At 44.2% G+C, this 27,346-nt stretch overlaps 1 protein-coding gene across 4 annotated transcripts in view; it reads left to right on the forward strand.

Moving 5' to 3' along the window:
• Positions 1-27,346, forward strand: part of LNX1 (ligand of numb-protein X 1) — a 199,445-nt gene that overhangs the window by 52,642 nt on the left and 119,457 nt on the right. The window contains exons 1-2 of one of the 4 annotated variants that reach the window (XM_027102936.1): positions 9,707-10,381; positions 26,503-26,995. In XM_027102936.1, the coding sequence (XP_026958737.1) occupies positions 26,604-26,995 (392 nt within the window). In that variant the 5' untranslated portion in view covers positions 9,707-10,381; positions 26,503-26,603. Of the gene's footprint in view, positions 1-9,706; positions 10,382-26,502; positions 26,996-27,346 lie in introns of those variants that run through there. The other 3 variants (XM_027102933.1, XM_027102934.1, XM_027102935.1) reach the window with 3 other exon arrangements.

Below are 27,346 nucleotides of genomic sequence, written 5' to 3' on the forward strand. Positions count from 1 at the left end.
GTTTATAGGTGGGTGGATGGAACATGAACCGTATTGATCCAGGTGCAGCCAAATAATGCAAAAGGACTGGCCACCCTGGGGAGACACTTCAGTGAAAGTCACCCAACGCAGAGGTGGGAATACACCCGTGGCAGGACTTGTCAAAGCCGTACTTCCGTCCACCTCCTGGGGCGACTCAGAGAAAGTGGGAGAAACAACTGAAGGCCAGCCTCTCCCTTGCCACGTGGACCATGCCACTTCTGGGGGACACGGTGAGCTGAAAAGACCAGCCTAGCCGCCCTAGGCAGATGGCCAGTACTGATATTGACAAAGCCTCAATGAAGGCAGTACAAACAGAGAACTTGGAGATCTGGGGCCTCTATTCCCCGGGCCGGTTTATAACACTGCTTCTAGCTCTTAACTCTCTGCAAATGTTCATCGAACTGAGCTGAAGGGATTGGAAAATAAGATGCAGACATCTTTCAGACAGTCTCATACCCCAGGGAGAATGAGCTTCTGCTGTTTGCACTTTGGCACCTTGGTTGCAGTTGAGGTCAACATTTCCAATGCAGGATTAGTTGAGCCACCCGGTAACGGGGGACTCCAGGAAAGGTTTATGATGGCAACAACCCCACATTCTCATAATTGGCGAGGGTGAGTAGGAGGGGAAAGTATTCCTCACTCGGTGATAATCTAAACTTCGACTGCAAGTGCAGCTTCCACGCTGAACTTGGGAGGAGCTGGCAGCTCCTGGAGCCAGAGTTACCAGAACTGGCCGTGGAGATGCCTTCGTCCACATCACCGGAATCCATGTTCACTGCTCCGCCTTGCTGTGGCTTCACGACCAACAGGAAGCGCCCTTGTTTACTCCGGGCACCTCATCATGGTGTAGTGGCAGGTGCCCAGGGAAATTCAGCTCTAAGAAGGGCTGAAAAGAGAGGCAACCATCCAGGTTCATTGTCCAAGCTGAGGAGGAACATCTTCACCTGCTCATGATCTGAGAACAGACAAACGAACTTCCCTTTGCTGAGACTCTGGTAGTCAGAATCAGACCAAGAGCTGTCTCCACATTAATGGTGAGTGGTTCTCCTGATATCCTTTCTTCTATTCTTTGACTTAGGAGAACTGAAGGACAGGATTCTTGGCAATGATCCCCGTTTTTGAGAACATGGCCTCTCTTGGATGGAAGCAAAAGTTCAGTGGGAAGGAAAACACTTCCCTACCTAGAAAGTTAGCTGCTTCTGTGCTTATCACACCCGAAGGAACCAGCAACGTGATTCCCTTCTTGCTTTTGCCTTTTCCACTCCATCCTCTTACTGGGCCGTTTTGTGTGTGTATCTGTGAGTCACCGTATGTTACTAGTTATTTTGAACTTTCAACTTTTTCAGGAAAAAGTTTGAAGAAGTTGGACTCTTAGGCCTAGACAGAGCACTCTATTAGACAACATAAAAGGCAGCAAGTATACGGAGCGTTGGTGAAGAGAATGGTCATACGGTCTTCTTCACTGAGGACTGAGTGTACAAAAAATAGAATTAAGTGGGATTTAAATTATACAACACTGAAAAAGCTTATGAAGTTTGAGGTGAGGATTTTTTTTTTTTTTTTGCAGTACGCGGGCCTCTCACTGTTGTGGCCTCTCCCGTTGCGGAGCACAGGCTCCGGACGCGCAGGCTCAGCAGCCATGGCTCATGGGCCCAGCCGCTCCGCGGCATGTGGGATCTTCCCGGACCAGGGCACGAACCCGTGTCCCCTGCATCAGCAGGCGGACTCTCAACCACTGCGCCACCAGGGAAGCCCTGAGGTGAGGATTTTAACTAAGGTTTACCGAAGTCGTCAACTCCTCTTTAAAGGAATTTCAATTCGTCTAAATATCTACAGATGTTACTGTCACCTGAGAGCACAGGTCTTTTTCAAGTTCTTCTCAAGGTGTCAGCCAATCCTGACTGTGGGCATGAAACTCTGAGACCACATTTGAGAAGTTGTTCGTTTTTCTACCCACTCAGAGAACCCGCCTCTACATTCGTGAAAATTGTTAAGGCATAATAAGAAGCCTCAGGTTCTCTGGAGTGACACACACAGAATCTAGAAGCAGGGCAAGTCTCTGTTCCCATGAGCCCCCTTCTTGCCTAAGGGCCAAGGCGAGGCTATGTGGAGCCCGGGAAAGAGGCTGTGAAGTAAGCAGATCTGCACCCCAGTGTCAGCGCCGTCATTTACTAGCTGGGTGAACTTGGGCAGAACCCTTTAACAACTTAAAGCCTTTACATGAGAAGAAACAAGCTGACCTTCCTCTCTCCTGCAACTGCACAAGCACCTGGTAATTTCCACCTGTGCTTTAATCCTTTGTCTTTAACTCTGCTTCTGCATTGATTATGAGTTCCTGAAAACAGAGATTCTTCTCATCCTTAAGAGTGTTTAACAATTTTCTTTGAATAAGTGAATGAATGAAGAATGAATGTCTAAAATGTAGTATTACTGTGAAAATTAAATGTAATAAAGTTAGTTCCCTTCCCAAAGTCTACAAGCCCAGACTCCTGGGAAAAGGAAGGAGGGATACTTCCAAATTTAACCTAACAATGGGAATTCCCTCCCTTCCCCCATCCCTTCCCTTGTTTTATAGTCATCTTTAGTTCTTTTAACTAATATTTATTGAAGGCACTGGGCTGTGTTCCTTCCAGGCACTGGGCTACGTCCTGAAGGTCTATGAAAAGTCGTGTTCACTAGCTGACTGTCTAGAGAGCGGATTGTCTGTAATAAATTACAATCAGCACAATAACTGCTGGAGTAGGGCGTAAGGAGAGCACAGCACAGGTGCAGATGTCAGAAAGCCAGGGGAGATTCTCTAAAGGAGGTGGCATCTGTGCTGAGACACGAAGAGGGAGAAGGAGTTACCCAAGCGGAAGGAAGGGAAATACCTGAGTGTCAGGTTTGCCTGTAACCTGCTGGGCATGTTGGACAAGTTACTTTACCACTCAGAGACTCAGCTTCTTCCTCTGCTAAGCAGAGCTAGCTCATGGGGTTTCTGCCAGGATTCTGTAGGAGAATATATAAAAGTGCCTAACATCAATCCAGGCGATGGTAAATGAAGAAGAACTGTTAAGATGGTGCTGCATGGGTAAGAGCCTAGCAGTGAGAGACCCTGGCTGTTGTGGGAACCACACTCAGGTTTTTTGAGATATCCAAGGGGACCCCAACGAACAGTGACTCTCCTGAGTTTGGAATAATTGGAGAAAAAGTCAAGGGAGTAATTATGGAGGCCAAAATATCGCCTTTCAAATGGTAATAGCTAAATTGGAGAACGAGGCCTGGAACAAGGGAAAACAGAGCTTGAACGCACCCAGCCTGAGCAGATCTGGGCACGGCAGCTTCTCAAACAGAAGCCTGCCTGGGGAAGACTCAGCAGGTGGAGCTGCAGAGGAAAACTCGGGCTCATTCCCAAGACAGAAAGGGGAGGAGAGAAGCCAAGCTTGCCTGTGGTTTTTTTTCCATTTTTCCAGCGATGGACTTGCAGGGGCAGAATGAGTGAAGGGCGAAGCACGGTCGGAGTTTGCTTTGGAAACCACTCTCCTGCGGAAATGGGGGTACGGGGGGGCAGTCCCTCTAACACAGTGTTACCAGGGCATGGGGGCTGGGGCGTGGGTGGTATTCTGTGGGTGGAAAGGATGTGGAGGTGTTGATGAGGTATGATTGGCAGGCAGGGACCAGGTCATGAAAAGCCTAGTGTACCAGGCAAGGCAAATGAACGGAAGGCGGGATGGCTGCAGAGAAGAGTCACGGGCCAGGAGTGCCGAGGAGACTTGACTAGCGCGGCTGGCGTTGCAGAGCGTACAGATATAGTGGCACCAACCACCGTGCTTATAGGAAGAGAGAAGCCTGGCACCCTGGTTCTGCCAGGCCATTAGGAAGTCGAGGATGCAGGCAAGGAAGTGGGATCTGGACCAGACAGGCTTGAAGTGAAAACAGTAGGGAACAATATTCTTGGGCAGCCTCTAGGAGTCAAGAACCAGGGGTCACAATCAATTCAAAGAGGAAGGTAGGATTTGGGTAGGGGAGTGGAAAATCTGAATGGCTAAAAGAATACAGGGGGGGAGCAGCATCCTCAGAGTTTTTTCTTGAAATTGAAGATTTTTGCATGATAAGAAGATCCAAGGGGTGGCCCCGAAAATGGGCAGCTTAAGAGGAGTAGTGATAACTGTCCTTAGAGTTGACAAGGTCAAGGATGTAGAGGGGGTGTCTACAAGGACATGGAAGCTCCCAGGATGAGGCCAAAGTTCAAAAGGAGGAGACACATTTTACACCTTTGACACGTGGTATTGGGTCAGTTATAGTAGCTATAGATGATGGAACCAAGAAAGAAAGATACGAAAACCTTCAAGATCGCAACAGCCATCAGCCCCGAAATTGACTAACCCACCTGGTTTACGCAAGGATGGGGTCATGAAAGCGTAGATATTCACATTTGTGGAAGATAGGCCTCGTGACATTTACAGAGAGAGCAATAACGATGTCTTTTTTTCTTTTTTCTACTAAAGAAGAATGTGCCGCGCTGGCCGCAGGTCTGTGTAGGAAACAAAATGTGTGCCACCTCCAGTGACCAATGTACTCCCTCTCTCGCCAAAAGCAGACAACCCAGAGAGTGCTCCCAAACTATACATCCATCACGTAGCCTAGAAGCTCGTCTGCAGCCTAGAAGCTCATCTAGCCAGATAACACATGGGCTGTGAGTTTGTGAGAGAAATGCCATCTCTTCCACATACACAGAACCAGAGGGCATCTATCCCATCCGCTGATATCTGTGATTATCACTATTATTTTCCGTAACTGCCCTCTAGGTTCTGCTCACTTGTACCTTGCTAAGTACTTGTAATTATCCATTAAAAGATTTGGAGCTAAGCTAGCTCAGAAAAGAAACTGAGGCCAACATGATGCAATATGTACAGCAATTCCATCTCATAATGCTAGATACTTTCAGCTAAAGAGATGCCTTTTATTAAAATCAGATGGAATATGTGCACTTTTGTTGTGGCATTCAGTCATCTTAGACAACTCTACAAATATGCTGTGGGGGGAGAAAAAGGAAGCAAAGAGGGGCTAAAGTGGTTCTGACGAATCTTGAGGTACGGTCTTAGCAATAGTTCATTGCCGGGAAGAATCCTTGAGAATGCCAACCTTCATTGTAGTGATCTAGAAGGAAAGAGCTTTGAAAACAGACCTCCTTTCCCCCCACAGATTTCCCTGTCAAGATACATAAAAGAATTCAGACTAATGAAAAAGCCCAAGTGAGCTGGCTGGCTAACGAGGACAGGCCCAGCCTTGAGTTCAGAGAGCTTTCTAATGTGTTCCACCTGTCTCTCCAGAGAACAAAGCTTACAGGATATGTTGATGGCAAAGGAGGCTTGCTTCTAAAGAGTGAGATGATCATATGGTAGCCGAAATGGCATATCGTAGAAGTTTAGCTCAACACCAAAAATACGGTCGCTCTTAATAAATGACCCATGCCCTAGATGCTGAATTTCTTTCTCTTTCTTCCTCCCTTCCTTCCCTTCCTCCCTCCTTCCTTTCTTTTCCTTTCTTCCTTCCTTTCTTTCTCCCTCTTTCTGTCTTCCTTCCTTTCGCGGTTTAATCGTCATGAGAGAAGTCTCCAGCAGTAACGTGAAGATGTGAAGGGTGAGCTCTTAAGGCTCTTTATCATCTGGCCCACCTTACCCATCCAAACCAAGCACAGGGTGACTCCTCTTTACCCCGACAAGGTGCACTTCTCATGGTCTTGTCCTTTCCCTCATCCCCTTCTCATACCTTCCTCCCCAACACACACAAGTTGGGATCATCCCTGCCTCTACCTGCTGTCCTGTCTGGATTTGCGTGCCCTTCTCAGCTATCTCTCCAAATCCTAAAAGGTTTGATTCATGTTCCATTCTCCATGAAGTCTTGCCTAATGACACCAGCCAACACCAATCTTTTCCTTTCCTGATTATCCCTCCCATTTACTCTTAAACCAAGGATAGAAATTGCTATGGTGCTTGGACTTGGGTCTTGAAGATTCCAAGGTCACCTCTGAGCTCAAGGGCACCACGGCCTTCTAGCAATGACAGTGAGAATGATATGGGAGGAGGAAACCGAGAGCCATGTGTCTAGTATTTGCCAAGCCTGGTCCAAACCATCTAACTTGGTAGTGGTTGTATTGGAACTTAATTTTATGTTGTCCATATAATCCAGTTGTATGTAGTTCTACGCTCTTATGACCCTTCTGATAACATTTGCAGATTTTAAAGGGATTGACTGTTGAAGTTTTAGAGAGAAATAACCATAAATGATGTCATAGAGAGTTACAACCGACCATTCTGGAGGCGCCCCTCAAGTTGGCCTTCCTTGCTTGGGGTTGGTTTGACAGACTCCAAAAAGATGATGCACCCTGAGGAAGCACCCAGGGGCGATGGATTTCCTGGTGTGTTTTCTCATAAATATATGTATAAATGTATCCATATGTCTATATGTTCTATATTTACATACTCAGTGTATAAACCAGATTCATAATTCATTTGCAATTGGAGACAGTCCTTCCCAGAAACTACACTTCCCAGGGCTACTTCTACAAGACACTTCCTTCTGAATAGAGGATGGGTAAGAACTTTGATTAGTGTCCAGGAAGTTGTCCAGGAAGCATGAAATCAGAACCCTTCCCCATTTTTTCCCAGTGGGTTAAACTGCTCTGGCCCTGCCATTTGCTGGCTGGGCTGGCTTTCAGCGAGTACTCAGCGTCTCTATGCCTCGGTTTTCCAGCGTCTATGCAAATAGTAATAGTGCCTAACATAGGATTGTGGTACAAAGTGCTTACAACACTAAGTAGCACCAGCTAAGCACTTATTCAGTGTTTGTTTCTTATGATTATTGTGTATATCTTTTCACCAGTACTTTAGAAATAGCATTTCCATAAATAATGCAACAGCCCTAATGGAATAATGAAGCCCATATTGATTTTTTTAATCTTTAAAGATTATTCTAAATCCAGGAGTACCAAGTCGAGGGGCTTATTATGTGAGATACATCTACTTTTTCCTTTCCTTTTTTTTTTTTTTTTTTTTTTTTTGGCGGTACGCGGGCCTCTCACTGTTGCAGCCTCTCACTGTTGTGGCCTCTCCCGTTGCGGAGCACAGGCTCCGGATGCGCAGGCTCAGCGGCCATGGCTCACGGGCCCAGCCGCTCCGCGGCATGTGGGATCTTCCCGGACCGGGGCACGAACCCGTGTCCCCTGCATCGGCAGGCAGACTCTCAACCACTGCGCCACCAGGGAAGCCCTCCTTTCCTTTTATACACCGTTTCTGGGAGTAAGCTCCACTCATGGTTCCACTTCTGTTCTCAATTTTTATTCATCAAACCACAGGAGCAGAAGGCTGTGTCTCTGAATACAGCAAGCGAAGCCCCATCACCTCGATGGCTTTAGAAAACGCTTTCTGCGCTGTCACTTCCTGCAAATTCTTTCACTCAGAAACCGTGTTCTCCGTCTACCCTCCCTAAGTCTGTGATCTTCTCCCCCTCCCCGGTGGGGCCTGGCGCCCTTCAAAGATGATTGACACACACGGAAGGCAACTGTACGCAGGCTTTCTGATGACTCACCAGGCCGGCGGCTGGGCTGGCCCTCCTGCTGTCGGGCCGGTACTTATTCCGGAAACACCGGCAAGTAGAAGGTTTTGATGCCTTAGTCTTATTTTGTTGTCATTGTTAATAATAAAGTAGTAGCCACACCTACCACAGTTTCTACTGGAGAAAAACGTGAATGGGTTTTTTTGTTTTGTTTTGTTTTTTAAGCTTCAGTTCTCTACAAAGTGCACCCAGTTCCCAGGTGGGGCAGGTAGTCTAGAGCACTCTGGGACGGCTGGGGCGAGAAGCCAGCTCTTTTTTGCAAGTGAAGTATCCAGAGCCCGCCCTGCACCCCAGCCCTTGACTAGAATTTCTCCTCCTTCCCTCCCTGGTTGTTTTACAAGGTATCAAATGACTGGCGACACCCAGTCAATGTGGAGGCCAAGAGAATGGAATCAACACCTTCCTCCTCTCTCCCTCCCCCTCCCCTCCCTCCCCCCCCCTCCCCCTCCCCTCCCCCTCCCACTTATCCTTCTTCGTCCACCCCTCCCCCCAGCCAAAACACCAACCAAGCAATCCAAAAACCTCTGAAGAAGGACAGTGTTAGAACTATGGAACCAAAGCGTTTCCAGTATCAAGAGAAAAGGGAGCTAGAGTAGGGGGGAAAAGATGGAATTTCAACTTTTTTTTTTTTTCTTCAAGGGAAAAAAATAGAGTGTATCTCTGGGTAAGCAGGCCATCCTCCCGGGAGGGAGAACCCACGATTTCCCCAGGTAGTACATTCCAGAGAGTAGATAAATTGTCCAGAGATACTGGACGGGGGCCACAGAAATACACGACATTTAAATACAATGATGGAAGCTGTTTACAGTCCTCTGAAAGATGCCTTTCATCTGAAAGACGAAAGGGTTTAACAGTCAGTCGCGATAGCTCAGAGCGGTCGCTGTGACACCAGATGAGTTGTAGTCTTCCAATCTTTTCCTACTTGAAAAGCTGAAGCAACACAATGACTTGCCCAAGGTCACACACACCACACTTGGGACAGAAATAATCCTAACTGCTCCTTCCGGGCTCTAACCAGCTGACAAAGCCACCTTATTACTGTACCATCATTGGAATCTGAATCATTTAAATTGCTCCTAATTGCAGGCCAGCGGTGAACTGTAACCTCTATGTGACTCTGCCAGGTCAGGGAGGTAGGAGTGACGGAAGTTTTACAAACACCTGAATATGGGATGAAATGCTGGGAGGGGGAGAGTGTGAAAGTGTTTGAAAGTCAAGTGTTTGAAAACTTGACTCTGAAACTGCTAACAGTCATCATATTTAGATTTTTTTTAAATGAATTTGAAATGTCACCTCTCATTTATTTTATTGGAACAGAGAAGCACTTGGATGCCATTAAGAAAGGCAATTTGGGGATAAATCTGATATATTCCAAGCAGTCAATCTTCACACACTTCCCTTTTATGCTCATTAAATGACTGTCTGTTTTGTGTTTAAAGATCCTATGTTATCACTTATATGTGGAATCTAAAAGATAAAACAGTCTGTTTCTGTATATACATAACAAAACAGAAACAGACTCATAGAGAACAAACTAGTGGCTACTGGTGGGGAGAGGGAAGTGGGGAGAGGCAAGATAGGGGTAGGGGATTAAGAGGTACAAACTAATACTATGTAAAAAATAAATAAGCAGAAAAGATATATTGTACAGCACAGGGAAGTATAGCCATTATTTTGTAATAACTTTAAATGGAATATAATCTATAAAAATATTGAATCACTACACCTGATTCCATATTCAGGTCGTACACCTGAAACTAATATAATATTGTAAATCAGCTATACTTCAATTTTTAAAAATAAAGTTTTGAAAATAAAAAAGTAAATAAACTTTCTTTTTAACTCTTTTGTAGGCAACTATTGGGGGGGTGGGAGGAGGGAACTGAGGAAGCAACCAGGCGTATAAATTCAGATCTGTCCACGGAGCTGGACACCCGCTGTGCTCAGGAAAGAAAGTAAATTCCATAGGGCAAATTGCTCTGATTCATTTGTCCACGCAGAGACGCCACCTACCTGCTCGCAGGTATTCAGGTAAATGACAGGTGGGCGGGACCTACCTGACTGTTTCAATAGCTAAGGTCCCAGCAGTGTTTTATCTGTTGAGGCTCCCGTGATGTCACGCATTTCCTGGTCTCCACCGACCAGTGCCTTCCTCCTTCCTCAAGGCACCTATATGACCGGTGGAGGCCGGTCCTGCTCAGGTGGCCCAAGGAGCTGCTGGGTTAACCCACAAGGCGAGAGAGCTGCAGGGTTGTTGCTGCTTTGAGAGCCCCAGGCAGCACTCGAAAAGGTGAGCTGAAACCCTCCATTTTTCTCTCCGGGCATTTAGACCACTGGCCCCTGACGGATCTGAAGGAAGAATTTGAATGAAAAATATAAACTGAATGGTTTAGCCCTGAGTGTTTGACCCAGCGGGAGAAGCCCTTTTTGAAAGGAAAAGAGATGCCGTTGACATTTTGGTGACACCGGAACTTTCTCCCAGTCCAGATATTTAATCCTTTTTGTTTCTCTTAATCATTAATCCTGCCTCTGCTTGTCTGGGAAGTTGAACTAATTATTATTTTTTTAAACTCTGAAGTGGAGTGGGGACTTTTTTTTGAAACTTAACCCAAAGATGCAGACCTGTTCAGCCCGTGTTGGGAGGGGGCTGAATTCAGAGTTGCCTTATTTTGTCTTACCTTCTGCGTTCACCGGAGGCAATTTGCATCTAAACCTGTGAGATGACCTCAATTTTTTTTCTCCTGAAAGTCTGTTCCGCCAACAGGTAAGCTCTGTTGCCCTTACTCAGCAGCCCTGCGCTCCAGTGTTCTTCCCTCTTTCTTCTCTAAAAAAGTCTACTCTTTTCTTTGTTCTTTGTTCTTTTTAAAACCACTTTGCAGTCTGGATTAGAATTGTTTACATTCAGACCCTGAGCGCCTGCCTGCTAACCTTTGGTTAAAGTAAAGATGATTTCCTCAGTGTTTACAAGAATATAAATTCAGGTCTGATTTGTAATTTTTTGGAACTGTTCCATTTTTTTCTCTCTTTTCTTTCCTTAGCAAATATACCAAGGAGATTGTTCTGCCAGGACCTTTCTTTTTTAAGTAATTTTACCTCTAGGATCCATTTTTGCTTTCCTAATCCTGACCACACAGCCTGTTGCTACTTCTGTTCTTAACAGCCCAATAGCCACACTCTGCACTCAGTTCTGTTGTTAGGGGGAAAGAACCCATCTCCAAACTCAGTTAGCGAGGGAATAATATGTTAGGAATATTCATATTCCTATGACTACTCATATTCCTCCACGCAGAAATTCAAGGTGCATGGCCGTTCTCCAGAAGTATAGATTGAAACAAGCTGAGAACGCTGTTGTCTCAGACAGTTGCTTCTCCCCCGAGACTCAGCTCCGTGCTTGTTGCCAGTTTCTCTTACTCCTCATAGGCTTATATAGCTCTTCAAGTGACCTTCGAGTCTGTCCTTTTCCCCTGAGCCTTGTGCTGGGGTGGTGACGGCTGCTTGTCCCTCACCAGTGTGCTCACTTGATTCCGAGTTTTGTCAGCAGAAGAGAGAAAAAGATCCCTTAGATCCTGAATCTTCCGGATAAAACTGTGTCTTTAAAGTCACAAACCTCTCGACAAGATTGCCTTTCCTCTGTTGGCCATGGTTTGTTAGTTCTTTGCATAGTAGTTCATGTATGGTTAAACCATATAGTGACATCACTATATGTCAGAGCCCCTGGCTATTAAAGGAAAAAAGCTAAGGACACTACACCCACAGATATAAATTTATTTATTTACTTATTTATTTTTGGCTGTGTTGGGTCTTCGTTGCTGCGTGTGGGCTTTCTCTAGTTGCGGCAAGCGGGGGCTACTCTTCCTTGCAGTGTGTGGGCTTCTCATTGCGGTTTCTTCTCTTGTTGTAGAGCACAGGCTCTAGGCGCACTGGCTTCAGTAGTTGTGGCACGCGGGCTCAGTAGTTGTGGCACACGGGCTTAGTTGCTCCGCGGCATGTGGGATCCTCCCAGGCCAGGGCTCGAACCCGTGTCCCCTGCATGGGCAGGCAGATTCCTAACCACTGCACCACCAGGGAATTCCCTACACCCCCAGATATAAGAAAGGGAAAAAATTACAGAGACTGGAATTCACAGTGATCCAGAATGCAGTTGGTGTCTTGGATAATGTATACATGAGTTTTGTCCAAAGGGACGAAAAGACCCACAGTGGTTCCCTTCCTGTAGTAACTCCATCCCTTGGTTAAGTGGCAAAAAGCTTGATTGCAAAATGTATAGTCTCTTTCATTCACATCTTCCTTATATTACTTCTCTGAGCCTCAGTTTCTTCATCAGTAAAACAAGAGCTAATAATCCCTACAATATAAAGTGGTCCTGAGAAGTACATGAGGTAACATAGAGAGAGCATCTATATACATCCTTCTTTAAGGCATTTATCTGGGTTGCTTGGAAGAGATAGTCTGGCCTTACCGAGATAAAAGGTCTAATGTGATTGCAATTGTTAGGGGCCCTGATAGTTCTTGTTATGGTTATTAATTGTAAGTAATTAACACCAATGTGCACAGTGCAGAGAAAGGAAACAGGCAGGAGGCAGGGAAATGCTTAAACTGTGTAATTAAACAGGCCAGGCAGATTGGTCTCCACCGACCTCCCAGGCAGGGTTTAGGAGCTGCTGTCCGCCGCTGTTACTCCTTCCTTCTCCCTCCTCAAGGCTCTCATCCCACAACAGTCCCACAAAATGTTGTCCTTCGCAGACCTTTGGGGGAAATGTCCTGCTGTCATTTGCTGTAATCTGACTTGGCAGGCAGACCTCGCTGCCTTCGCTTGTGCTATCTGCAGGGCAGACTGGTGCTTGGTCTCCTCCAGGCTTGCAGATAAACACCCTTGGCCACAGCCTGCTGAGCTGCAGGGCCAAGTCGCGGGGAGGAGGAGCCTGCCCTGGACTGAAGAAGGGGGACTTGTAGGTCTTTTGGATATGATAATTCCCTCAATGGACTATCGTGTGTCCTTTGATGACCTGGGACATGAGGGCAGGCATGTTCCCAGGGCCCTGGGACCTTCTCCAGGTGTCACCCCATCCTGAAAAGATAAGGCACCTATTCACCATTCAAGAGCAAAGTAACGGCTTAGTGGGTTGAGACCAAGGGTTCAAAACCTTGATCCGACTGCTAGCTTGCTTAGGGGAACCTGGAGAAGCACCTCAACCTCCCTTTCCATCAGTTTCCTTGTTTGCCTTTTCCTGCAAAAGGGATGCTAACATGGTGTGCTTCACACGCCCCTGGGCCCCATAACAGAAGCTGGATGGGCTGCACACCTAGGTGGGTAGGTCAGGTTGACTGCAGGGGAGTGGGCAATTCCTCCCTAGGAAATATTAGTCTTATTTTTTGAATTCTAGGTGGAATGGTGCTACTGCTTTGGAAGAGTGGCCCGGTCTCAGCCACCAGACTCCCTAGGTTCAAAACCCAGCTCCACCGCCTACTAGCCTTGTGACCTGGGATGGGTTATTTAACGTCACTTTACCTCAGCTGTGAAATAGGCTTATTGTGAAGTTTGAAATGAGTTGAAAGGTACAAAGTGCTTAGAATAGTCCCAGGCACAATGTCAGCTATTACTAGTATCATTTTCTTGAAAGGAAGGCACCATGGGTAAAATCAGTCAGATCTGGGTTAAAGAACCAGTCCCGCCATGTAATTACTAAACTAAAGAAGCAATTTAATATCTCTTTGTCTCAGTTTCATCATCTGGAAAACAGAATACTTACCAAACCCGGTGCTGTCACGAGGAATAACTGAAATGGTTTTATATAAAGTGCCTGGTATATAGTAAGCACTCAATAAATGTTAAATTGTATATTATTATAGGAAACAGTTATTATATTGGATACAGCTAGACTTCTAAGGTCATGCTACAGTTTGGATATGATAATGTTGGAAACAATAGTAACTTGAGAACCAAAGATTCTCTGAGCAAAACAGACTTCCCAAAAGGCCCCCAAAGGCTTAAAAGGAGAACCTGATTAACAAAGATTATCTTGTTTATCTTGGACTTCCAGGGGAGGGGAACTGCCAGTTGAAATGCCTGAACCTTTGCAGAACTGTGGGCAGTAGGATTCTGCGATGTAAACAAACAGTGGGTTTTCCTGGAGCAGTGACTCCTGGCTTCCTGGCTTGCAGTGTCTCCTTTTTAGATTCGAATTCCTCACTTAAAGTGGAGCAATAGGGTCTGCTAGGATTCTGACTACTTAAAAGGCCGTTTTCGTAAGATGCTACCAAGAGGGGACATATGAGAGATGATCCAAAATGTGTCCTCCTCATTGTCTCAGTATCCGAGGACTCCCTGGGGGGACATAACCATTCTTGATATTTCTGTGCTGGCAACACATAGACTCACTTTTATGTGGGTGGCAAATTTATTGTCCTCTGACAGGGCCCCAAAGTATCAAGGGCTTTTCAAAACCGTTTGGAAGGAAGACTACATCACTCTTTCTGGGTTAATAGGATTTAACCATCTATTCTCTCCAAAGAATAAAGGTTTACATGAAAGCCATACAAATTGCAAAGCGCAAAGACTGCACCGAGCTGAAATCAAAAACAGAAAATGTTGGTTGTCCCCTATAAACTTTTGACATCCATCTTTCCCTCTTATTTTGTTCTAAGGGACATGAGGACACCACAGTGACCTGTTGCTTAGTTACCCACGGATATATTTCAGATCAGTATAAGGAAGAACTTTCTGAAAATTCGAGTTGTCCAAAAATCCAGTAGTTTGCCTTTTAGGGCACTGAGTTCCCTGTCACTGAAGGTGATTGTTTTTTGGTATATTTAGTACCTGGTACATGTTTGCTGAATGAATGAGTGCAGAGTAGATTTGTGTTTCTTTAGCAGCATATACCGCTCATCTGTAAAGTAAAGACTATAATCACTGATCTCATAGGATCATTCTAAAGATTAACTGAGAAAATGCATGAAAAGTACCCAGCATAGTATCTTGCACTTAGTGAGCTGCTCATTAAATAGTAATAATCATTATGTTTTATTTTATATTATATTCTAAAGGGAGAGGAGAGAAGGGATTCCTGGGATTCAGGTAGAGGGTAGACGAGATGACCTCCAAATTTGAGATTTGCGGTTTCTGCGCTTATCGCTCTATTCCTGTTCTCTTCACCCCTGCCCTTCTGTGTCTGCCTTTCTAGAAGAACTTCTCCCCCCTGTTCCAGGGGGCCATGCTCCTTGACATGGTAGATTGAACCACTGTTAGGTTCTGTCCCATTCAACCAGAGACTTTTTTTTTTTTAGTATCACTAATATGTGACTTGAAATGTGTGGACTTAAATTCCACCATTATTTTCCAATGACTTAGTCGTTTCTTGTGTTTGATGCATTCGTCACAAGGACATAAAGGACTTCACCAACAGCAGAGTGGAAACTCTCCAAGAATTTTCTTTAGTAGCCTCTTGGTGCAGAGCATGACAACAGCACACATATGATGGTGAGGACTAAATATGTCCTTGCTATGTGTTGAGATGATTTACATAAGTTGCTCGTGACTCCTTCAGTCAGTCGCATGGCCTGTTTGAATAGTATGCTGAGTGCTTAGGCTTCTGCATACTCATGTTAATACATGAGTCATTTGGTGTTTTCAAACGCCTCATTAATTATTATCATTATGCTTGTATTATGTCTTCCACAGCACACATACAAACTCAGCTATGCTACCTGTAGTCTTTTCTCCCCTTTGGGGCCCTAGCAAATTTGGTTTAACAGTCATCTCTGAAGACATCTGTGTTCTAACTTAGCAATGGATTAAAAGAAAATTATTAGGATTTTATGCCAGGGCAGAACTGCTATCCCTAAGTATGTAGCTATCTAAGTGGCTGCCACTCAGCATATTGTCCCTAAACCCTAAACCGTGTAGACAAGAGTTGGAGAGGATCCTGCGGAATACGTACCCCATTCCTGGGGAATACCCCTGGAAATGCAGAGACCCTGTATTCATTTCATATTGCTGCTGTAACGAATTAAACTTGGCCTCTTAAAACAGCACAGATTTATTTTCTCACAGTTCTGGAGGCCAGAAGTTTGAAATCAAGGTGTTGGCAGAGCCTTGCTTCCTCTGGAAGCTCCAGGAAAGAATCCTTCTTTGCCTCTTCCAGCTTCTGGTGCCTCCGGGTGTTCCGGGCTTGTGGCTGCATCCCTTCAGTCTCTATCTCTGTCTTCACATCACTCTCTCCTCTGTATCTGTGTCTTTTCTTCTGTCTCCTAAAAAGATACTTGTCATTGGATTTAGGATAAATCAGATAATCCAGGATGATCTCATTTCAAGATCTTTAACTTAGTTACATCATCAAAGACTTTTTCTAATAAAGTCACAAGTTCTGGGGGTTAGGATATGGGTATATCTTTTGGGGGGACATTCCTTCACATAGGTCCCTCCCACTACTTATAGAGAAATTCCTTCTCCACTTAGAGGCTGAAATATTGTGCAGAATCCAACAAGGAGAGTTAGAATTGGCAGCCTTCACCACTACCATTATTTAATTCCTATGTTCAAAGTACAATAGTTAAGTGTTTTATATTCTAAAGACCTACTGAATTTTTTTAGTCAGTAGTGTAATTTATCTACAAAAGCAAATCAGTCAAGGTCATTTGAGGTTGCTTTGATAGACAAGTAATATCCTGGTTGAGGAAGTGATTATTCCACTGAACCCTGAGCCCAAACCACAAGTTTTCACTTCTAGGAGCCATGTTTTCAAAGGGACCTTAACAAACTAGAGGGCATCCTGGGTGGACACTTGACCACTACCTGGACTACCCAGGAAGACAACTGGAAGAACCAGAGACAAAAAGACAAGAGAGAAACCACAATGCTGTCTTTAATTTGGGGGGCTGTCATGGTTAGAGGGAACGAATGTGATCTATGTTGCACTGAAAGGCGTAACAAGAGCCAAAGGTCATACTAAGAAGAGGGAAGCATTCAGCTGTTGGCAAACTGATGAGCTCCCCATCACTGGAGGTGTTTCAAACAGAAGCTGATAGGTCCTCTGTCTGGGATGTTGTAAAGAGGCTTCTTGCACTTGGTGAGAATCTAAGGTCATTACCCAACTCAAAATCCTGTGACTTCTAAATAATTTTAAAATCTCAAATACAGATCATCGTGTGGGAACATCAGCGAGTGGATTCCTCTTCCTTGATTGAGGAATTTGCTCAGGTTCTTCCTTCCATCTGGATTTCTTCCCACTTGCCCAAATCCCATTTATCTTTCATGATCCTCCCTGAGGACTATCTGTTCCATGAATTTTCCTTGACTCTTCTGGGCCAGACTACGCTGCTCTCTTGCTCCTTTCCCTCCACGCTTGCGTCCCTGGCTTCAATTTTGGAGGACCATACTCCTTGTGGATTCTCTTGCAGTGTTTTAACTTTTTTTTTTTCTATATGTAAGCTCCATTTTCGTAATAGACTTAAACTCATTGAGGATGAAGTTGAATTGCTATGGGAACTCCCACAGAAATGCAGACACATGTCAGGCAGGTAATAGATGATACGTGAACACCTGTAGATTTGAAACAGTAGAAAAATGTTGAGAATTCAAATACCTTCCTCCACCTTGTCCTTCCTTCCTTAAAGCTTGGTTATCTGTTTAAAAAAACCATAAGCGTTTCCCGAGTATGTGTTTCAGCCTTGAGTGGAAGAAGGCCAGCCTGCTTCTTTACCATGCTTCTCCTCTGACATCAGTACTGCCCAGGACCCTATGGCAACTAGCTGCATGAACAGAGCCGTTGGTCAATGCAAAATACCCTACTTTCACTTTTGTTATTGGCGGGGGGTCTGCTCCATTTCACCGTGTTGGTAGACCAGGAACTGGAAGGATATCTCTTCTGGGCCAGAGTTCTTACAAACAAACCCAAGTTTGGTGCCATGACACCCCGGGGGAAAGACAGTAAAATCTGTCAAGAGAGGCAAAGCTCCTCGGGCTTGGGAAAGTCCATCAATAACTTCTAAAACTTGCATCTAATTGGCTTGCCACCTGGGACTCTTCTCACTTAACACTTCCCTTGTTTTCCCCACTTTCTGAACATCTATGTTCTCAGGTATTGACTCCAGATATATTACATTGTCTCCTTTTAGTTCAGTTCTTTCATTTCCTGACCATATTTCAACTTCTTTAAAGACCATTTATATATTTTTTTTCTGTCTTTTCTAGTGTTAGCAACACTATGCAGCCTAGTGTCATTCACAGACTGCGTTAATGAATTGCTTACTCTCTCCGAGAACACTGATTTAGATATTAAGTAGGAGCAGAGCTCACCTTGACCTTTGCAGCAGCTCATACGCACCTGCCCTCCCTCTGTTCCCTCTGTCTGTCCTCTGCAATGCATATGGCGCCCCTGCCTTCCCAGCCTCCACTTCCAACCTAGGCTCTTGGTTCAAAGACAGTTTTTATCCCATGTGTGACTAGTTTTATTCAGGTCACTAAAGCACTAATTTCTCCCTATTACATAGGTGTCTATAAGCTAAGGAATAGCCCACAGAGCATTTCTTCATCCTTTTATACACCTTAGTTCACAGTTGGGTTTTTTTTTTTTTTTTTTTTTGGTGGTACGTGGGCCTCTCCCTGTTGCGGCCTCTCCCGCTGTGGAGCACAGGCTCCGGACGCGCAGCCTCAGCGGCCATGGCTCACGGGCCCAGCCGCTCCGCGGCACATGGGATCTTCCCGGACCGGGGCACAAACCCATGTCCCCTGCATCGGCAGTCAGACTCTCAACCACTGCGCCACCAGTTGGTATTTATAAAAAAACTGATGGCACTTTGATATCTCCCAGTCTCACATAATTTATCTATAATTTAAAATGTAACTGTAAATTTACTTTGTTTAATAGAGGAAGATAGAGTTTGCCCTAACTTTGGCAATTACTTTCCCCCAATAATCTAATTTAGGAGTTGAAGCCAGAGCTATGGCAGTGGTTAGACAAACATGCCTGCTAGATAATCATTTTAGAAAGAGAGACGAGGCCACTTGTGTGAAGAATGTCTTGGCACTAGTCCACCCTATTCCTCTGTGGGTGTATTTCTGGTCTTCATGGTCCCAGATGGTGTTTCTGACTGTGACTGTGATCTCTGAACTGAGGTGTGGCCTTAGTGACCAGTTTCAAACCAACTCTGCAGCCTTTCTGCCCTGCGCAGCTTCATCCAGATTTTAAAGTACCATCAACAACAGGAAAACCTTAAGCTCAGTTTTGTTTGAATGGCTAATTCATCTTGGATTTAAAAAAAAAATTTTAATTGAAGGATAGTTGATTTACAATATCGTGTTGGTTTCAGGTGTACAGCACAGCGATTCAGTAATATAGATATTCTTCTTCAGATTCTCTTCCCTTATAGGTTATTAGAAAATATTAAATATAGTTCCCTGTGCTATACAGTAGATCGTTGTTGGTTATTTATTTTATATATAGTAGTGTGTATATGTTAATCCCAACCTCCTAGTTTATCCCTCCCCCCCAACCCCACAAGCATAGTTTCTTGAAGGGAAAGACTAAGGGATTCTAAGTCTTTACGTGTTTGAGACACACTGTAAAACATGAAGGTTGGTTGAAGGGAGTCAAAGATTTGGAACATTAAATAAGTCAGCAAAAATTATGAAGCACACTGACTACAGTAGGGCAGAGTCTCATGCTGTTTGTATAGCCACAGAGTGTCCTTGCTCTAGAGGACGGTTTCTATCACTTGACTGGGCTCTCTTATACACTCACAGAACAAAGCTCTTTCAGGATCCAATAGTTTTGTGATCATTTTGGGGACCTGGCTGTAGGTTACACTTTCTTCCTCTCATTTGAAGCCAGTTCTTCCTCTTGCCTCGTGAGCCCTTCAGCAAACGGCTCACCTGGTGCCTCTATCAAGTATAACAATCAGAGCAGTCAATTTAGACCTTGGTTAAAATTTAGTGGCACACCTGTGACAAGGTTGTAATTCTCCACTTTTGCCGTTGCACCTGGCTGGGAACCAGGGCAGGTGCAAGGAAAAGATTGAGGCCCACAGGAGGTGTTGGAAGCTGATCTGGGTCCTAACCACCGCCTCAACACCCTACTCTCTCTACCTGAGTCTCTAAAAATAACAGTGACAGGGCCATGAGTAGGTGGGGCAAATGCGGCGCTCACCTTAGGGTGCAGATTTTAAGAGGGCAGATTTTAAGGGGGCACCAAAAAAACCTTAGTAATCCCTATAGATAATATTTTAATGTATTATTTTTAAAAACCAAAATTAATGCAAAAAAATCCATGGTGATCAGAATTTAAATAAAGACAAGGATTGGTAGCTCAAGTTAGCTAAAGGTTATTTAAGATTATCACTTTGTCAAACATGGCAATTTCGGGCTTCCCTGGGGGCGCAGTGGTTGAGAGTCCGCCTGCCGATGCAGGGGCACACGGGTTCGTGCCCCGGTCCGGGAAGATCCCACATGCCGCGGAGCGGCTGGGCCCGTGAGCCATGGCCGCTGAGCCTGCGCGTCCGGATCCTGTGCTCTGCAACGGGAGAGGCCATGGCAGTGAGAGGCCCGCGTGAAAAAAAAAAAAAGGCAATTTCCTCAACTGAAAATCAGACAGGCAAAGAGTAGATTTTGAAAATAGTATTGATGGGTTTGCTTCCTTTAAAGCCAGGAAGATGAAACTATGGGGAAAAAATTTTGGTTTTAGTATAAGTAAAATATTTAAACTTAAAATAACGTTGTACATTTAATATACATATTTTTCATGTTTCCCACATTTTTTCAACTGTCTTAATGATCTGGGGAAAAATTAACCATTAAAAACATACACAAAAACATGTATATCAGTACTCACATTTCCTTTTGCCTTAGGCTGCAACACGGACCACATAGTGCTGATGGGATAAAAGTATCTGTTATTTAGGAATGTCTTCAGTGGATTTTTTCTGACACTGTTTGGCATAGGCTAAGTAGGAATTTTCCAGAAGCAAGGCTTTCTGACAGATAAGGGGAGAACGCTAATGGTCCAAGGTGCCTGACTAATAAGGCTCCTCACACACTTTCCTTCTCAAAGAGCATCTGGAGCTTCAGGATTTCTAGTTTATCCCATCACCCACCCCACCGTCATCTGCCCTTGGCCTGCCACTATTTTAATTTTTTCATTTATTAGTGAATTTCAGTGAAAGCTCGTCAATGTTTATGCTCTGCATAGGAAAAATTATCTCGGATTTACCATTTCTTTCAATGATTTCCATTTCTTTTGTGTTACATATGTCAGGATATTTTAGGACAAGAGTTGTCAAAATAAAGGAATGCTTACAGACAAATGGGAGAGCTCCAAATTCCCCAAATACCATCCGTTCTTCAGATCAGATGATACGCTGAGAATTCTAATACTGGAACTGTTTAGCCATTAAGGACTTTATGCTGTTTATATCAATCTAACTAATGCCACTAAATATCTTTGCATTTTCTAAACTGTTCCTAGCCCTTGCTTTTGCTTTTAGAAGTATTTACTTCTCTACTTGATTACCCTTCATTTTTTTTTTCCCTCTGTGGCCAAGAATTGCTAATAGATTCCTTCAGGCCTCAGGGCAGTGTCCTGTGCTCAGCCCCGACGGGACTACAGCAACAGCCGGGGCGTGTATTGCCACCAAGAAAACAGATGCAGTCTTCGGCTGTGGGAGCAGTTGGTTAATTCCCGCTTCATTCTGTCCCGGTTGCTATCCGTACATTGTAGGGAGGACACTGTTAAGGTGGGAGCTTGCAGAAGGGTGTGGTCAGCCTCTTGGAGTCTGAAGGAAACCTGAAGGAATGTCAGATGCACCTAAGGCTACTGAACCTAGGGGAGGGCTTGGGGGCTGTCTTCCTATAATTGAGGGATTTAAGGAATTAGACATATTCTAAATGGCACCCATGAGGGGGTGGGTGAGTTCCAGGGAGGCAAATTTTTGGTCAATATATGGACTTTCCCTCCCTAGGAGATTAGAGGTATCCAAAGGAAGAATGATCTATTTTATAAAGTAATAAAGGCCTATTTCATCTAAGGACCATCTCTCGAGGCTCCCTTTCAACCCAAAAAGTTTCTGGCTACCATGATTCGTGTTTGTCAAGGGTAAAGTACCAATGCGAGACACGCTGCCATTTGACTACAAGGATACATTCTTTTTAATAGTACGAGGTCCCATTACTATTGTTTGAATAGCGCATGTGACTCATGCAACTATTCAAGAGATGCTTTAGAGTCATGTCTTGACCTTTCAATAGAAGGAAAATGTGAAATTGTCAGTGCAGCATGCCAGATGACGTGTTTATAGCACCTTTCCAAAGTGGAGTACATGGATTATTCTGACTACATCAGATAACCATTTTCTATAAAGGCAGTGTGCATTTAAAGGAACCTTAGTGGGACAATAGCCACCAGGGACCCCATTGTTCTGATAGGTCATCTCATACAAATTTTTTTCTACTTCCAGATAGGCTATATCCCAAAGGCTGTTCTTTTGTGTGTGTGCTTTTTTATCATCCAGTTTTATTGAGATATAATTGACATACAGTTCTGTATAAAGTATACAGCATTATAACTTGACATACATACATCATGAAATGATTACCACAGTAAGTTTAGTGAACATTCATCATCTCATATAGATATAAAATAAAGGAAAAAATTGTTTTCCTCGTGATGAGAATTCTTAGGATTTACTCTCTTTAATATATAACGTATGGCAGTGTCGACTTTATTAATCACGTTGTACATTACATCCCTAGTGCTTATTTATCCTATAACTGGAAATTGGTATCTTTTGACCACCTTGACCCACCCCCCTTCCCCCGACTCTGGTAACCATAACTCTGATCTCTTTTTCTCTGAGTTTGTTTGTTTGTTGAAGTATGATTGACCTACAGCACCATGTTAGTTCCTGGTACACTGCATAGTGACTTGATATTTCTAGACATTACAAGATGTTCACCACGATAATCTAGTTAGGATATGTCACCATATGAAGATCCTACACATTATTATTTGACTATATTATTTCACCCCCTGACTCCTTCATTTTGTAGCTGGAAGTTTATACCTCTTCATCTCCCTCCTGAAGCCTGTTCTTAAGGCTATTAAGCCTTCAGTCTATTGAATTTTCCAGCACAGGCGACAGTGCACCTATGACCTCTAACGACCCTCTTGGCTGAGGACGGTGCTGATTCACGTTTGCTATGAAATGTATCTTTGTTGACAAGCCGCAAACGTTTAGAATTTGAAAGTTAGGTAGGAAAAGTTCTGGACAGATTTCAGGCAAGATAAACCAGTGGGAAAGGAAGCAGGGATTAAGGACAAACAGAAATGGAGATTTTGTTATTTTCCCTGGTACTTCCTGGCGTGCCATTGGTGGACTACACATCTCTGTAAAAAGTCCCCTCGGGTGTCTCTTCCACCCCCACATAAGAGGAGAAGGAGGAAAAAATGGTTCCTGAGTCACAAGAGCATTGTATCAAGGCAGAATAAGAGTTCCACCCCAAACCACACACCCAAGGAGGCAATCTACTTCCTGCTCTTTTTCACTCCAAACTGCAAAAGAGCCACCCTGCGGCTCCCGTGCCTTACCCCAGCCAGGATCAGGGTGCTAACAGCTGACACACTGACTGATGCGGATGGATAGGCCCTCTCGCTCACTTTTAGGGGAGAAAAGAGTTTACCTTTTAAGCCTTAATGATTTTTGATAATTTCCTCTCAGTTCATCAGCAAGGCACATATATGCCTCAAAACATGATACATCATCCATACTTATAAGATGTAAACTGGAAATAAGAAACGTCAGGTAAATTATACGAATCATATTTTTTTAAAGTCTACCTAGTTCTTTCTTTAGAGCCCAAACTGTTTGTCAGCCGGTGCTCTTTTAATCTGTGTCTATTCATATAGGCTTTATTTGGTCTAAAGCGAAGTTGAAAAATATATACAGCAGTGTTTACGTGAATATTATGTGAAGAATCTGGTTTTCTCATAGGGACGATTGCTAGGGACTTCAAATTGGTCTCAGATAAAAAAGAAAGCAAACAAAAACAAATTAGCGTTGGAGCTAAAACCTGCTGTTTTTGCTCGCCCCAATTCACTCATCCTGTGTCAGGCATTTTAACACTCAGTAAAGTCAAAGAATCTTTTTATTCAGACATCTTGGGAAAACCCATCTGCGATGTGGCCTAAAGAGATTTTTCACCTTCTAATTTCCTGGGGCTCTTTTATTTAGTTAGTTACATTTTGGGATTCTCACTGGTCATAATCAAAAAAAGATGCTGGGAGAAAAGTGGCAAAATGGTGAAGAGCCATAAGGAGTCAGGAGCCCTTGCTGGTTTGTTTCTCTTTTTGTGCAACTGACAAGTTACTTACCTACTGCACCTCAGTTTCCTCATCTGTTAAATTAAAAACAAAACAAAATCCCTGGGGATTTGTAAGGATTAAATAACATAATATATATAAGGCCCCAGCATAGTGCTTGGCACATGGTGCCTGGCATACTCAAAAAGCTGTTATAAAGAAAAAAAAAAAGATTTTCCCAAAAGCCAACCACCCCAAAATAAAACACCTACACTTTATTAGCACAGATACATAGAACTCTATTTCTGAAAGGGATTTCATAGTATCTAGTCTGATGGTTTGCCTTTTTTTTTTTTTTTACTTAAGCCACGGTGCTTTGAACCAAATATTATGAGGAATCTAACGTGTGAAATAAAAGTGGAGCTGGGTCTGGGTGGAGTGGAAAAGTGGACACAGCCCACCATCCCCCTTTCCCTTCCCTGGAAGACCCTGAGGCAACTGACACCCCTTCCAGAGCAGAGTGAAAACCAAAACTCTGGTCCAACTCCACCTTTTCACCAACAAGGGAATGGCCTAGAAATGTGACGTTGTTTTTCCACTTGTCCAACCAGAGCTATCACCTGCATTCCTAGCAGTCTCCAGTACTGCACAACAAGAAAGAACATGTGGGAGTATGTGACCCAACTCTTCCAGGTCTAAATATCTAGAGCTTTAGTTCAAAATATGTGAACTTCTTTTCCTATAGCAGATGATAACCTTTGGGTGGCCCATTTCCATTTTCATGTTTTTCAACCGTTTTTCATGCCACTTAAAGCATTTCCTGTGTGGTTCCAGTACCTTCTATCAGCCTTGACGACAAAGAGCAGCTGTGTAGGTTTCCATGAAATTTGACTAGAAACAACTTCACCCCCTCCTGCACCCTCTACCTTAGCTGCCTGTGGTCTCTTTTGATGCTAAATAAAATGCTATGATTTCTAAAGGTTTCACATTCAGGGTACTTTACTTCTACCTCTTGACCAGAGCGTTCTTCAAGCCATATTACTGCAGTACAGAAATGTAAACACGAAGCTGACTCAGTGAAAGGTTGAAGTCAATGTATTTTCTTTTTGAGATAAGGCTATGTTTGTACAAACAACCTCGGACTTTATTTGAAAAGAAAAAGAAAAAACTGCAAGGCAGTTAATGACTGCTGTGCTGTTTCCAAACGTGGCTAGTTTCCTGTTAGGTTATTCATGTGTCCTTATGTTCCTGTGGAAAGCTTAAAGTTATTTTATTTACTTTCAGAAAAGAAGAAAGTTGAGTTGGGGGCTGGGGTATTGCAGGATTCTTTGTTGTCATGCGCGTTGACCCAGAGTCCCCTAGCGCTGACCTCTGGTTGCACTGCTTACCCAGGCTTCTCATTACTGTGTTCATGTCCACCTCCTCCGGACTGGGGACTCCATGAGGGCAGGCATGTCCTTTAACGCTCTCTTGAAAGTCTCCCCCATAGGCAACTCATTACCTAGCTCAAGGTTGGCGCTCAAAAAATGTGTTTTGAAAACAGAGATGTTTATGATTATCATTGTTATTCATCTCACATTACTGCAGCTCATTAATAAAAATGACTGAAGGCCAAAAAATATGTTTATTGACTGATCAGGAGACTTCCTAGATGTTAATCAGGCATGTTGAAAACTCCATTTTAAACTCTGATACTAAAGGAAAATACATAGTGTGATAGTATTCTGCCAGTTTGAAAAAATATATATATAATTGAATGAAAGACAACAATGAGAACAAAGCAAAAAGACCCCTTAGAGGAACTACAGCTTTCAGTTTCCAGGCCAACTGAGCTAGACTGGAGACAGAAGGACTTCAGTAACAAATACATGTAAGAATAGTTCATATTTATTGGACACTTACTATATTCCAGGCATAATTCTAAGACCTTTATGCCTCATATCTCATTTAATCCCCACAACAACCCTCTGAGGTAGTCTGTCCCCACTTTACAGACATGGAAACAGAGGCTTAAATCATTGGCGCACAGTGGTGGTGGGATTGGCCCAGGCAGTATGGCTCCAGGACCCACTTTACCACTACATGACTGAGTAAATGAGACGCATACAGAAGAAAGCAATGCTTTCATCATCGTAAAAATACAACTGCCCAAAGAGCTCTCATTTCTTCTCAGATGATTTAGCTGAAGACTCTGAGGTCCTATATTTTCTGAGTTTTGGAGAACGGTAAGGAAGACAGATACGAGAAAGCCATCAGCGTTAACTGGTTTTCTTCTTGTCCTGCTCTGACAGAGAGTTTTATAAATCACTGGGCTATTTTGTTAACAAATTACATTTCATAGGGTGTATTTCTGGGCATTTCCCAGATCTTACCCCAATAATTTTCACGACACCAACATGAGGACATTAAAGGGAAATATTATTCCTGCTGGGATAGGTGGTTAAACTGAGGCATAAGGAGGTAAGGCTGCTGGCCCCAGGTCATGTCAGTCACCTGAGTGGGCACTCAGCCCTGGCCTTCTGAGTCACGGCCCAGCTCTGTCCCCTGGCAGCACTGCCTTCCATTCATAACCAAGATAAGCAGTCTTGTTCTCTTTTAGGTTTGTGGATGGCTCCTAGAAGATCTTGATTCTCTCCGGAGGATACATCGTTTTCCTGGGTCGGTTTCCTGTCACACTGCCCTGCCCCCTCCCAGTCAACCATGAACCAGCTGGACCCTGCTGAGGACCCAGATGCCATCCCTGCCCCCCCGTGTGTGGTGTGCGGCCAAGCCCATGCCCCTGAGGAAAACCACTTCTACACCTACACGGAAGAAGTGGACGATGACCTCATTTGCCACATCTGCCTGCAAGCTCTGCTGGACCCTCTGGACACTCCCTGCGGACACACCTACTGCACACTCTGCCTCACCAACTTCCTGGTGGAAAAGGACTTCTGCCCTGTGGATCGCAAGCCTGTGATCCTGCAGCACTGCAAGAAATCGAGCATCCTGGTCAACAAGCTCCTCAACAAGCTGCTGGTGACCTGCCCGTTCACAGAGCACTGCGCGCAGGTCCTGCAGCGCTGCGACCTTGACCATCATTTTCAAATGAGGTAGGGAGGAGCTTCTCCTCGGCCAATCCAGTGAAGCCCCGCCCTCAGGGCGGCCGCTGGAAGGGTGGGGTGTTCCAGGGCCCGGCTGCTTCCCGAGATGCTTGTTTCTCTGCCTTCTGCTTTGCAACCAATGGAAGGAGTCATTCAAAATAAGAAAGGTCTTAGGTATTAATGGCTGTGGTTCAGGGTGAGGAAACAGTATGCGGTAGAGTTGTGGGGTGTGAGTTGCGCGTGTGTGTTTATAGGACTGGGGTTTTTTGTTAAAATATACATCACATAAAATTTACCATTTTCAGTATACAGTTCAGTGGCATTAAGTATATTCATATAGTTGGGCATCCACCACTACCA

Source organism: Aethalodelphis obliquidens, unplaced genomic scaffold, assembly GCF_003676395.1.
Source record: "Aethalodelphis obliquidens isolate GAN/ISIS:26980383/991018 unplaced genomic scaffold, ASM367639v1 scaffold6, whole genome shotgun sequence".
Classification (NCBI taxonomy): Eukaryota; Metazoa; Chordata; class Mammalia; order Artiodactyla; family Delphinidae; genus Aethalodelphis; species Aethalodelphis obliquidens.